A 14,624-nucleotide genomic window follows, 5' to 3' on the forward strand; every position below is an offset into this window, starting at 1 on the left:
GGAAAACAATAAGAGGAGAGACTTAGAAAGGAGACAGCTATCATAGCGAGGGAAGTAAAACAGAGTCCCAGGTATCTTACTCCTAACTTTTATAGAATTTATCAGTAGGGTAGGCTGAAGAGAGAAAGAATAGACACAGTGAAGATCGACTTTACTCACCATGTTAGGTTAGCTTCAACACAACCCATCCTGAGATTTTCTTCCCACTGTGGATCTGGGAGTAGAGGTAAAGAATCTATTAGCATTATGACTATTGACATCACCTTAGTTCAACCCCTTCATTTTGCAAATAAGGAAACAAAGACAAAGCCATGCCTAAGATCATAAAGCTTATTAGTGGTGGAGCTCAGATTTAACCTAGCTCTCATTTTGTTTGTTTTTTTAAGCTGTAGGATGCTGTCTTCAGCATGTAGTAGATGTAAGCCATTGGAAAGAGCAGGAATAATCATGATAGGGAGATGGAGTGGGGTAAACAGAGGAATACATATCTTTGGAGGAAAAGATATGTATTATCCAGTGTCTATGCTAGAGAAAAAAGGTACCAAAACTTCCCGCATCAAACTCTTGGTAGTTACCCCTTCTTTGTTCTTCAGTCTCACCATGTTTCTTTCCTGATACTTTGAGCTTTGCACAAAAAGAGATTAGGAAAGCATGAGGATAGGAAGCATGGAAAGAATTATGGAGCCATTTACATTTCTTTGGAAGTGGAGATGCTAGAAAGAGTAGGGCTATTTCTTTCATTTACATAGTCGTTTCAACCTTTTTCCTTCCACCTGCTATTAAAGGTTAGTGTCTTAAAACAGACCCTATAGTTGATTTGTCGTTAGCTTTGAACTGAAGAATAGGATCTTTCTGACCTGTGAATTTCTGGATCTTTTTCAATTTATGCTGCTTTGAAGTCTAGAAAGGAACAAAAAGAAAAAATAAAATCAGGTAATACTCTAGGTTAGAGACTTTATTGACAGCGCACTTCATCTCATAGACATAAATATTGATACTGTTGGTATCTATAACCACAGCAACAGTTATGTCATTCATTTATTCATGAATCATTTATTGAGTACTTACTTAGTTCTCAGTATTGTGTAGGGTGCTGGAACTGTAGAGATAAATATGATCCCTGTGTTCTAGGAACTTACACTAGTAGGGAAAATAGATGTCTAAACAGATAAATTACAATACCATGTGGTAAATGCTGTAACAGAAATATAAGTTGGGGCTTCCCTGGTGGCGCAGTGGTTAAGAATCCTCCTGCCAATGCAGGGGACACGGGTTCGATCCATGGTCAAGGAAGATCCCACATGCTGCGGAGCAACTAAGCCCATGCTCCACAACTACTGAGCCCATGAGCCACAAGTACTGAAGCCCATGCGCCACAACTACTGAAGCCTGCATGCCTATAGCCCCTGCTCCACAACAAGGGAAGCCACCGCAATGAGAAGCCCACACACCACAACAAAGAGTAGCCCCTGCTAGCCACAACTAGAGAAAGCCTGTGTGCAGCAACGAAGACCCAACGCAGCCATAAATAAATAAATAAATAAATAAAATCTATTAAAAAAAAAAAAGAAATGTAAGTGTGAAGGAATAAAGAGAACAGTGATTAACTGCCTGGGAGAGAAGGGAAGAATTCCTCAAGAAGTTGCCATTTGTACTGGAGTATGAAGAATCAACAGAAGGTTTTTAGGTGAAGAAAGGGCATTCCAGGCAAGTGGGAACATCACTGAGAAGATTAGAGCATCGTGATTGTTAGGTGCACTTTTGCTAAGTAGTGAGAGATGAAGCTAAAAACATAGGTGGAAGCCAGATTATGCCAGATTATGTGGGATTTTTATTTTATCCTGCAGGTCAGAATTTCCCATCCAGTAGTTAATAAACTCCTGGGGTTTCTGCAAGGGTGTTCCAGGTCATTTTAAAGGCATAAATGACACTTGTTACAATTTCAAATAAAACTTTTTTTATTTCTTCCCTTTATATTAGGACATCAGTCTCTGAAGGTATATTAAAAGAGCCTACACAACAATTAATAGGGAATCATGAACATGCTCATAATGCAGTAGGCCAGTAGTAGAATAACCCTAGCTGCAGTGGTAGTTTTGAACTTTGGACAGTTTTAAATTGATTTTATACTTAGTCATATATTATTTAATTTATGTCCATAATGGACTGTTGATTAAAAACATAAGCAAAAGGAAAACTGATGTTGAAATACAGGTTGATGTATTTACAAATGATCTTTCTATATATTTATCTCAAAATGATCTCTACATATCATAGACCTAAATAATCTCCCACTAGAAAACACTCGGGAATGCTGAATAAAATACAACAAACATCTTTTAAATGCAGAATGTAGCTCCTTACAAGAAAGTAAGGGAAATCTCCAGGTCAAAAATCAGAAGAAAACTGAAAAACAAGAGTGGAAACTAGTTGAGACTTCAATGCCTTAGGTCATTTGCAGTGTCAGCCACTGAGGGACTTAGGTTAACAGTAAGGTGGGGACACAGATAAGGCCCATGTGAAGTGGCTATTTAAATGAGACCCCAGGAAAAAAAGCCAGGCTTGTCAAATTGCTACACACTTGGTAAAAAGTGGCTAGAAAAAAATCTGCTCACCAGACAAGGAAACTTGAACTCTGGGTGGGAAAAAAAGCCGCCTCTGAAATTTTTAACCAAGAGTCTATCCTCACACTGGTTTGAAATTCTAATTTATATTCCTTGTGTAGTCAGGAACCCTCAAAATGAAAATAAATGTGGTCCTGGGCTGATAATGCCCCTAGGGCAAAAGGCAAAAGTAAATATAAATCTTGAAAATTGAAGTAGGAAAGAGAAGAAAAATAGTTTGAATAACTATATTAATAAATGTGAAATGCCTAATGCAATGGTTAAATTCTTAGAAAAAATATAAAATATAAAAATTGGGCAAAAAGAAATAGATCATTTGAGTAGACCAATAAGCATGAAAGCAATTGAAATGATAATCAAAGACATTATCCATCAGAGGTAATGAAAGAATTCACCAAGGTTTCTGAATACCAGAAAATCTTATAAATGTCAATAGCATTTCTCTACTGAAGCAAAAAAACTAGAAAAATATAATTTTAAATATGAAAGATATTTTCCACAATAGCAATAAAAATGATAAAGTATCAAGGTATTAACCAAAAAGAGAGAAGACCATCATGTAGAAGACTATAGAACGCTATTAAAGGACATAGAGCTGCTTGGCGAATTTGTCCACATAACATTTTCCGCCCCCTGCTACACTCACAACTTCTGTCAGGTGTTTCTTATGTTGCTTAAAATGCCATCTCTTCAATCATTCAGGGTTAAAACTGAGAAGTCATCCTTTCATTTCACAAACACCTGTGGAACACTTACTATATCCCAGGCAGTATACCAGGCATAGGGGATACAAAGATGAATATAGTCCTCATAGGAAAATGATGATAATGTTTATAATTAACTCTTTATATTTGAGGCCCAATCAGGAAAGAAAAAGACTCAATCCCTTTACTCTCTTTCTGCCTCACTTCCTATAGCCGAACTTTCACCTCAGGACCCTCCTCCTCTCTCACAGTCCCGAGGGCAGAGATTTTTGTCCTTTCCATTTACTGCTGCATCCATAGTGCCCAGAGGAGTGCCTTGTACATGGTGGTGGCAGTGGGTGATAAACACCGGGGGAATGAATCAATGTCCTCTTTTCCAACTTACTGCTCTGATTCTTTCACTTCCTTCCCCCTCCTTCCCACTAAGTCTTTTTACGTGGGCTTCTCACTGTTGTGGCCTCTCCCGTTGCGGAGCACAGGCTCCAGACGCGCAGGCTCAGCGGCCATGGCTCACGGGCCCAGCCGCACCGCGGCATGTTGGATGTTCCCGAACCGGGGCACGAACCCGTGTCCCCTGCATCGGCAGGCAGACTCTCAACCACTGCGCCACCAGGGAAGCCCTCCCATTAATTCTTTAAAGTAGACTCCTATTGGATTAGCTACACCAGAGAACCACCACATGCACTCACTGGAGTTATTTAAAGCCTCACATTCAAAGCATGGTGCTTGGGACTTCCCTGGCGGTACAATGGTTAGGACTTGGTGCCTTCACTGTCATGGCCCCAGGTTCAATCCCTGGCTGGGGAACCAAGATCCCGCAACCCACATGACGCAGTCAAAAAAAAAAAAAAAAAAAGTCGAAATAAGGTATGGTGCTCAGTTCAATAGCAATAGGATCACCTGGGAGCTCATTAGAATTGCAAAATCTCAATCCCTTCCTGAATTAGAATCAGAATTCTACTGATTCAGCATCTGCTACTGAATCAGAATCTGTTTTTTAATTAGACTCCCAAGTGGTGTGTTTGAGAAAAAAAAAGTTGAGAGTTTAAACTTTTTAAAGTTTAAATTCTGTGCTCTAAAGCACAGATCTAAGCACATTTTCACCTGGCTTTAAAATCTTTGATGCCTTTCAACTGCAGACAGAATAATATTTATACAAAGTATTCAGTCTGGTGTTTGAAGCCCTCTACAATGGGACCTCTAACCACTTTGTGACATTTTCTCTCACTTTTCCCCAACCGGTTCCCTACACTTGTACACTCCATTCCTGATAGGTGTCTTCACCTCTCCTTGAACACATCCAATGCTCTTCTGCTTCCCATGCTTTCCCCCGGTCAATTCCCTCTCTCTAGAAAATCTTCCACTACTCTCCTCCACCCATCCTATCCACCTTCAAAATCCTACACTTCCTTTGAAGCACAGCTCAAACCTAAGCTCCCTGCAAAGGCATTTTATAGATCCTAGAATACTCTTTACCTCCCATCTCTTCAGCAATATTTACACCTCTATTAACTCATCCCTTTCTCTTTCCTTGGGATATATATATATATGTCTTGGGTTTTATATATATATATATATATATATATATATATATATATATGTGTGTGTGTGTGTGTATATATATATATATATATGTATATATGTCTGACTTTCTCCCCCACTATACCTCGAAAAGGTGGAGGTGGTGTTTTATTCTTCAATGTCTAGTATGCTGCCATATATAATAGGTGCTCAAAGTTTGTTGAAATGTATTGAAGGGAAAAGGACTGAGAGTGACTTGCAGGATGACATCCATAGGCACTACCTCAACTCCCCTCTTCCCACCATCAATTCCTCCCACTGCCCAAGATTAGGAGTTTCTATGTCTCCAGGGACAGGGGCAGGGACAGGGAGCAGTGAGTTTCAAGAGAGTGTTGCATCACATACCTCTGAGTGCGTCTTGGCTGCCACCTGTTTCCTACTGTGTTTCCCAGAAAACCTCACCCAAAGCCTCCAGACAAGGAAACCAAATAATAGTAGAAGGCTGACATATTGTGGCAGTGGGATGGTTAGCCTCCAAACCAGAGCCATTACTCAACCCCATGCCCCTCTCAGCCAGTTTTATACCTCATGACTCCATATGACATCACAGTGGGCATTCCAAGGCTCCAGCCAATGGGCTTGCTGCTTAAATCTCTTCTCTGAGCCATACACCTGCTGCCCTTTCCTTCAGCTGCCCTTGTGCCCTGCTCTGACAGCCAATGCTCAAGGAAGCTCCTTTACGATTCTTCTAGGATTGAAGAAGAATCACTTGTTATAAACCAGAGAGTATGGAGGCAAGGTTTCAAAGGAGCAGGCTTTCCAAATGGCCTGTTTTGCCCTATAAGCATCTTCTCTGGAGCCAGTCACTCCCTAGAGGTCCAGATATGGTGTCATATGTTCCAAATCACACATTAGAATACAGGGTCAAGAGCATTTAAGAACGCTTTAAGTAGGTACTCTCAGAAAATGTATGATATATGGTTTCCTAACTCCAATGCTTGACACATTTCCTAGCTGCTGTTGCATTGAGACTGAGAAGAGATATCACGTAGGGAAATTAAATGACCTTGGAGGATCACACTACTCCAAGTCTAGAATATTTTCCAAGTGTAGACGATTTATTTTGTCATCATGCCCAGAATTGACTGGATTTTCTAGAGTTAATTTTCTAGAGTTAAATTGATGAGGAATTGATTTATGCTGTAACAAAGATTTAAAAAAACTGGCCAGGCCATTTTTTTCTTATAGGAAAATGAATTTGGAAAGTCCATTCAATTAAATAACTACTGAATAGCAGGCACTGTCTTAGAAGAAGACAGGATCTCTCACCTCATAGAATTTTCAGTTTATTTGGGCAGCCAAAGTAATATTCTTGAAAAGCCCATCAACAAGGTGCTGGTTAAATAAATATGATATGTCCATATTATAAAATACTCTGCAGTCACTATAAAGATTATAAAAAATGAGGCCTGTTATTCTGAGCACACATTATGTGGCAGGTACTAGTTATATGCCAGCCTGGAGCTCTAAAAAGAACGTTAAGGCTGGAGGTACAGTTTTGGGCTCTTGAAACATGTATATGCTTCGACAAGAGCCTTTTTCTATATGTATATAAAAATGTATTTTTGGGGTGGCCTCAAATATTTACTCACCATTTTGTTTGAGCGTCATCACGCTATTTTGTACAGCTGAGATTCATTCACTTTTATTAGTTCATTGCATTGTATAACTATTTCATAATAGATGTATCCATTATGATGTTGGACATTTGTCTTGTTTCCATCTTTGGCTATTATCAACAATGCTATTAAAAACATGCTTGTCCATGTGTCTTGGTGAACATATATTCCTATTTCTCTATGGCAGTGGTTTTCAAGCTTTAACATGTATCAGAATCATCTGGAGGGCTTGTTAAAACACAGATTGCTGGGCACTGATTGCTGCTTAAGTTGGACTGGAGGCCAGGAATTTGGCATTTCTAGGAAGTTTCCAAATGATTCTGAGACTGTTGGTCAGGAATCACAATTTGGGAATGTCTGATAGAAGTCCCTATCTAAGAGTGGAATTGCTAGCTTATAGAGTAGGTGTAACTCAAACTTCAGTAGACAGTGCCAAACTGTCTTTCCTAAGTGGTTATGTCAATTAATAGTTCCACCAGTGGTGAATAGCAGTTCTTCTTGCTCTTTTTTCATGCCAACATGGTATTGTCAGGCTGTTTAATTTTAGCCAACCTGGTATATGTGGTAATGATATTTCATTGTGGTTTTAACTTAAATTTCTCTGATTACTAGTAATTACTAACGTGTGAACACACCTTCATAAGTTAATTGGGCACTTTGTCTTTAAATGTATTGCTGCATTCCAGTTGCTAATGTTTTTTAGGATTTTTGTGACCTATTTTTATGGGTGAAGCCAACCTGTAATTTTCCTCTCTTGCTCTGTCCTTTTCAGGCTTTTGGTATCAAGGTTATACTAGACTTATGAGTTGGGGAATGTTTCCTCTTTTTTTATTTATGCTCCGAAAGAGTTTATAGAAGATGGAACTATTTGATCCTTCAGCATTTGGTACAACTCGTCGGCAAAGCCATACAAGCCTGGAGATTTCTTTGAGTGAAGATTTTTGACTACAGATTGAACTTATTTGAAGGTTATAATACTATTGACAATTTGTTTTTGTTTCGGGTTTTTGTGTTCTTTTTGAGTCAGCTTAGGAGAGCCATATTTTCTAGCAAGTTTTCTATTTAATCTACATTTTCAAATGTATTGACATAAAGCTATTCAAAGGTAGTACTGTCTCCTTTGTGTTTCTGATATTGGTTATTTGTGCCTGTCCTCCCTCTCTCTCTCTCTCTTCCTTTTCCTTTATCTGTCTTGCTAGAGATTTATCAATTGTAATTAATCCCTTCAAAGAATGAACTTTTCTGTATATTTGTACTCTATTTCAATAAGTTATACGTTTGTCTTTATTATTTCCTTACTTCTACTTTCTTCCCCCTCCCCCAGGCTTATTGAGATATAATTGACATATAACTACTTCTACTTTCTTCGGATTTATTGTGCTGGGTTTTTTTTTCCCTAACTTCTTAAGATGAATGCCTTGATCATTCACTTTTAGCTCTTTTCCCCTAATTGTGCATTTGAAGATATAAATTTCCTCCTAATTACTACTTTAGCTTCATTCCACAAGTTATGATACATAGAATTTTTGTTATCATTCTGTTCCAACTATTTTCTAATTTCCACAATGATTTCTTCTTTGATCCATAGATTATTTAGTAGAAATTTAAAATTTTCTAGACATAAGAAGATTTTCTAGTTGTCTACCAAAGTTGCATTGTGGTCAGAATATATACTTTAATTTCAATCTTTTGAAATAGTTTTAAGACTTTATTCGCAGTTTATGGTCAATTTAAAAAATTCTATCTGTGCTTAAAGATAAGACGTATTCTGCAAGTGTTAAAAATAGTGTCTCTTCAGAGGTTCCCCTGGTGCCTGTGGCGGGGTGGAAGGTGGTGATGGTAGTCTAAGTCCATTTGGTCAATTCTGCTAATCTTTTTTTTGGTCGTGCAGGATCTTAGTTCCCCAACCAGGGATAGAACCTGTGCCCCATGCAGTGGAATTGCACAGTCTTAACCACTGGATCGCCAGGTAAGTCCAATTCTGTTAATCTTGATGTTCAAGTCTATATTATTCCTAAGCTTTTGTCTGCTCTTTTCCACCAAATACAGACAAGTGTGTAAAATTTCCGACTATGATTGTGCATTTGTTTATTTCTCCTTTGAGTACTGTAGATTTTTACTATATATATATATAATGTGTGTGTGTGTGTGTGGCTGTGTTGTGTCTTCGTTGCTGCGTGCGGGCTTTCTCTAGTTGTGGCAAGCAGGGGCTACTCTTCATTGCAGTGCGAGGGCTTCTCATTGTGGTGGCTTCTCTTGTTGAGGAGCACAGGCTCTAGGAGCGCAGGCTTCAGTAGTTGTGGCACGCAGGCTCAGTAGTTGTGGCTCACGGGCTCTAGAGCGCAGGCTCAGTAGTTGTGATGCAAGGGCTTAGTTGCTCCGTGGCATGTGGGATCCTCCCGGACCAGGGCTCAAACCCGTGTCCCCTGCATTGTCAGGCGGGTTCTTATCCACTGCGCCACCAGGGAAGCCCCCTTGCTTTATGTATTTTTAATTGTTATTTAAAATCATAATTTATTACTGGTGAATTAAATCTTTTATCACTATGCTGACTTTCTATCTCTAGTAATATTTTTTGCCTTAACTTACTGTGTCTAATATTAGTATTGCTATAGCAGTTTTCTTTTGGTTGGTATTTGCATGGTATATCTTTTTCCACTCTTTTACTTTCGACCATTCTATATCCCTTTGTTGTAATATAGGATACAAAATAAACCAAAATCTAAATATATGTTATTTGTTATTGATATCACTTATATGTGGAATCTAAAATATGACACAAATGAACTAATCTACAAAACAGAAACAGACTCACAGATATAGAGAACAGACTTGTGGTTGCCAAGGGGGTGTGGTGTGGGAGGGATGGATTGGGAGTTTGGGAATAGCAGATACAAACTCTTACATATAGAATAGATAAATAACAAAGTCCTACTGTATAGTGCAGGGAACTATATTTAATATCCTATAATAAACCATAATGGAAAGGAATATGAAAAAGAATATTTATATAACTGAAACACTTTGCTGTACAGCAGAAATTAACACAACATTGTAAAACAACTATACTTGAATAAAATAAATATATGTTATTTGTAAGTGATACATCTAAAATAAATAGATTTTAACTGGAGCATGTATTCCACTTACATTTAATGTAATTGCTCAAATAATTAGACCAAAATCTACCCTTTTACTTTGCACTTCCTATTTTTTCCTGTTTTATATTTTTCTCTTTCTTCTTGTCTTTATTTAGACAACTAAGTATTTTAAATTAATCTCTCTATTTTCCCCTTTACTAACTGGAAGTTATACTGTCTGTTTCTGTTCTTTTAGTGCTGGGGTTGGCAAATGGTGGCAGGTGGGTCAAATCTAGCTTGCTGCTTATTTTTGTAAATGAAGAAGTTTTGGAACACGGCCACACCCATTTTATACACAGTCTGTCTGCTTTCATGCTACCACAGTAGAGTTGAGTAGTTACAACAAAGACTACAGGGGGCCTGCAAAGACGAAAATATTTCCTGTCCATCCCTTTATAGAAAGAGTTCGCCAACCCCATTTTTAGTGGATTCTTTTTAAAATGCAATATGCACATTTAACCTATCAAATTCTTAAATTAATCAAAACCTTTATCCTTTTTATGGATAAATCAAGGGCCTTAGGATATTATAACTCTACTTACCTCTTCCCACATACTTGTTACTGTAGTAATTTTAATTTTATTTTTTTTAAACTTTATTTGAAAGCTACCATATGATCCAGCAATCCCACTCCCAGGCATATATCCAGAGAAAAACATGGTTTGAAAGGATACATGCACCCCAATGTTCATTGCAGCGCTGTTTACAATAGCCAAGACATGGAAGCAACCTAAATGTCCATCAACAAAGGAATGGATAAAGAAGTGGGGTACATATATACAATGGAATATTATTCAGCCATTAAGAAGAATGAAATAATGCCATTTGTAGCAACATGGATGCAACCAGAGATTATCATACTAAGTGAAGTAAGTCAGACAGAGAAAGAAAAATGTCATATGATATCACTTATATGTGGAATCTAAAAAACATGGATACAAATGAACTTATTTACAGAACAGAAACAGACTCACAGACTTAGAGAATAAACTTATGGTTACCAAGGTGGAAGGGTTGGGGGGAGGGATAGACTGGGAGTTTGGGATTGAAATGTACATACACACTGCTGTATTTAAAATAGATAACCAACAAGGAAAAAAAATAATAATGTATTATGAATAACTTTATGACAATAAATTTGACCTTAAAAGAAAATAACACTTTATCTTGGAAATTTTTTTTTTATCTTGGAAATTTTTGATTTACAGAAATGTTGCAAAGGTAGCACAGTGAGTTACTGTGTGTCCTTCATCCAGTTTCACCTAATGTTTTAACTTTATTATATTTGAAAAATCTATGTGAACAACATTGGTACATTCACTATTAACTAAACTCCATACTTCATTTGAATTTCACCAGTTTTTCCCCTAACGTCCTTTTTTTGTCCAGGACCTGTATTTAGTTGTCATGCCTCCTTCATCTCCTCTGATCTTGTGATGGTTTCTCAGTCTTTCTTTTTTTTTTTTTTTCCTGATAGTTTTCTTTCTTGTCTCTTTTTAAAAAAAATTTATTTTATTGAAGTACAGTTGATTTACAATGTTGTATTAATTTCTGCTGTATAGCAAAGTGATTCAATTATACATATATATTCTTTTCCATTATGGTTTATTACAGGATACTGAATATAGTTCCACCAATTACTAAGACAAGTGTATAAAAGTTTCACTATGATTGTGGATTTGTTTATTTCTCCTTTGAGTACTGTAGGTCCTATACAGTAACAACTGTTGTTTGGTTTCTCAATCTTTGTTTTCTATGACCTTTATTGTTTTGAGGAGTACTAGGCAGTTCTTTTGTAAAACGTCCTTAAATTTGGGTTTCTCTAATGTTTTCCTTATGCTTAGACTGAGGTTTGGGGAAGAATACTGAGGTGACGTGCCGTTCTTGTTACATCGTATCAGGTGGTACATGATATCAATTGGTGACACTAATTTCCAGTACTCGGTTAAGGTAGTGCTTGCCAGACTTCTCCAATGTGAAGTTTCTATTTTTCTCTTTCAATACTCTGTTCTTTGGAAGCAAGCCTCTTACTTTTGCCCATACAGGGGTTGTAGAGAGTGAGAGGTTATTAAGCTCCATTTCCTGGAGTGGGGTATATCTACATATATTATTTGGAATTCTTGTGTTAGGGAGATTTGGCTCCTTATTTATTTATTCAATTATTTTATTATAACAGTATGAACTCATGTACACCTAATTTCTACTTTGTGTTATAGCCCAATACGGCATTATTTATATCATTGCTCAAATTGTTCCAGCTTTGGCCACTGAGAGCTCTTTCAGGTGGACTCCTGGGTCCCTTTGACATGACCCCATCCTTTTGTTTTTATGAGGACGTCGTTACTTTCTGGCACTACAAGGTGCTCAAGGCTCTTCTTCCTATCTCTCTCATACCACAGCACTCCAGCCACTAGTTTACAGTTAAGCCCAGTTCTTCTCTTTTCCAGGATGAAAGCATTTTGCGACCTAGGTGCAGTGCCTGTCCCGTCAGCCCTAGGATTTGACCTACCTCTCTAAACCATACCTGAGTTTACATTGGATCTTAGAGAGTTTGCTGTGCTTCTAGGGCCCATCCGTAGAGCCATGTTGGGGCCCCTCTACCTCTCACCTGGTCCCCAAATCCTCCTTCAACCTTACTGTCCCATGGGAACTTGCTCCACCCTAATATTCCAGACCACCTAAGTTATAAAAGGAATAGCTGACTTGGGGGAGAGATCATGAATTCCATCTTTAAATACATTAAATATGAAGTATATGCAATATCCAAATATCTTCTGCCTCTGCACCTCTTATTTTTGATCTAGTAAATAGATATAACAGGAAATTGTTTCCTTCATCCTCCACAATCCAACCCAGTCTTTTGGGTTAGACCCTTTTAGTCATTTCAGGAGAAATTACTGTCTTGTGTTGATACAGATTACTTTCTAGCTGTTCTTGCCCTCAGATATTTGCTTTCTCTAAACAGTGGTAAAAGTTGTCACCCTACCTTTTGCATCTGGATAGGTCTTTAAAAATCTTTGAATCTCTTTAGCTCTTCCTAGAGCTCAGGTTCCACTGACAATGACCTGACTCTCTGATATTGGATCCACACACCCATGCAAACCTCCAAACATTCCCAGGTTTTCTTTGAATGTTCCCTCACTCCACCCCAACCTCCTTCTTCCAAAGCTGTCCTTGATTCTTGGCCTACCCTGTAATATCCTCAGAACAATTCTGGCAGTTCTCTGTACCTAGCCTGCTGTTGGAATCCACCTCAATGATCTCTGTCCTGTATTGCAATTGCTCATATCTGCTTGTGAGTTCCTAGGGGGTGGGGATCAGATCTTAGTCATTTTTTTCTCCTCTACAATGCCAGAGTGTAGCCCAGCCTCTAAAGTTTCCCAAGGTGAGCAAGTATACCACCTTGTTTATAACACCTGAGTATCACATGCAACTGTATACGAATTGAATTCACTTGATATCTTTGCACCATCCAAGTACTTGGCAAGTAAAAAAAAAAAAAGAAAGAAAGAACCTCTGGACTTCTAGTGTCCTTCTGCATCCAGCCTTGGGGAAATCTGACCCTGCACCCTATCCATCCCACATGTGGGAGTAGGGCTACTGCACATGTTGGCTCTGCCTCCTCCAGCCCTGGAAAGCTGGGTATCTTCTCTGACTTGACCTTGATCGTGATGCCAGGATGAGAGACGAATTCACATAATTCAAGTGCATGGGGGAGAGTTGTGGGTAAAGAGAAGCTGAGAGCCTCTGCAGGATCTTTTCCTAACTTTACTCCTCTTGAGTTGTAGAGTTAGGAAGAGGTGTTTGTGGAGGATAAAAACCAAATCGATGGCAGTCAGAAGGCACTAGGGGAATGGTGTTGAGGAAAGGGGCATTGGTTAAAGACCTAAGGTAGCAAAGTAAACGTAGATATATCAATAGAACAGGAAAAGAGTTCAGACAGAGGCCGGAGGCCCACAGATATAGAGAGGGAACTTATGGCTGTCTTTAAAAGATTGAATACTCTATCTTCATAAAACTGAAATCTATTTGGTTCCTTAGCCATCACCCTCCTGCAGAAAGGTTCAAGTGAGCTTCAGACAGGTTTTGTCCCCAGAGAGTTCCTGAGTGTCTATTGCCTAGGTACTTCTTGACCACAAGGGGGAGCCAGCTCTCTACTACCATGGTCACAGTCATAGGCACTGAAGAGCTGGCATGGGTCTGGGATGAGCGAGGGTGCCTTTGATTTGTCAAAACAGGTGACAGCTGAGGTCTAAAATGTTCAGAGTGGGGTCTCTAGTGTGTGTTGGGTCCCACTCTGGCACCCTCAGAGTTCCTTATGTTCCCTTTACAAACACTGGGTAGGGATGCAACTCTCACTTTATGGCCCAGTGTGTGGATGTAGCACTCATTCTAGTGATGATCCTGTCATGCCTAATTGGGATTGTTATTTTCTGAGTGTCCTATGTTGGGGACACAACTTCTTCCTCTTTCCTTGGAATTATCTAAGTTCCCACCTCTCCTTGCTTGTGTGATTCTTTGTAGGAGTGAGGTATGTGTGTGTGCGTGCACGTGTGCACCTACGTGTTGGAGATGGGGGGATATAAAGAAGCTGGAATAAGGTTTGGGTCAGTGACCACTGAAATGGAGTTGGGAAGCAGGTGGAGACATAAAGAAACAAAACTGCTATTGGGACCGACCCATGCCACTCACCTTGTTCCACCTCTGATCTATTGACTCTGATCTCAGTAGAAAGCTAACTTTTTGAAACAAGACATTCAGTTTTATTTCTGAAATCAGAATATGCCAGGGAAAGTGGATACCACTGGGTGAACAGCAAGATCTCCCCAAAGGAGAGAGACGCTGTCTCCCCAGCCTGGGCGGCTGGTGCTCCTGGAGACTGGCCCTCTCCTCCCACTTCACGTGCTGCTGGCCCAACAAGCCCCTGTGGGGTGGGCTGGCCCCCTCCACGCACCC

General features: G+C 39.1%; 1 protein-coding gene and 1 long non-coding RNA gene across 2 annotated transcripts in view; one reads left to right on the forward strand and one right to left on the reverse strand.

Annotated features, from left to right (window-relative positions):
• The window catches only part of SPATA31H1 (SPATA31 subfamily H member 1), a 24,974-nt gene extending 20,176 nt beyond the window's left edge, over nucleotides 1-4,798 (reverse strand). Inside the window, exon 1 of the mRNA XM_079940727.1 lies at nucleotides 160-4,798. Coding sequence (XP_079796853.1) covers nucleotides 160-260 — 101 coding nt within the window. The 5' untranslated portion in view covers nucleotides 261-4,798. The remainder of the gene's footprint in view (nucleotides 1-159) is intronic.
• Nucleotides 1-14,604, forward strand: part of LOC307196006 — a 15,165-nt gene extending 561 nt beyond the window's left edge. The window contains exons 2-4 of the long non-coding RNA XR_013831021.1: nucleotides 7,301-7,496; nucleotides 8,420-8,497; nucleotides 14,193-14,604. This is a non-coding gene — a long non-coding RNA (uncharacterized lncRNA). The remainder of the gene's footprint in view (nucleotides 1-7,300; nucleotides 7,497-8,419; nucleotides 8,498-14,192) is intronic.
• The last annotated feature ends 20 nt before the right edge of the window (nucleotides 14,605-14,624 follow it).

The sequence above is a fragment of the Stenella coeruleoalba genome (genome assembly GCF_951394435.1).
Source record: "Stenella coeruleoalba genome assembly, chromosome: 13".
In the NCBI taxonomy this organism is placed as follows: domain Eukaryota; kingdom Metazoa; phylum Chordata; class Mammalia; order Artiodactyla; family Delphinidae; genus Stenella; species Stenella coeruleoalba.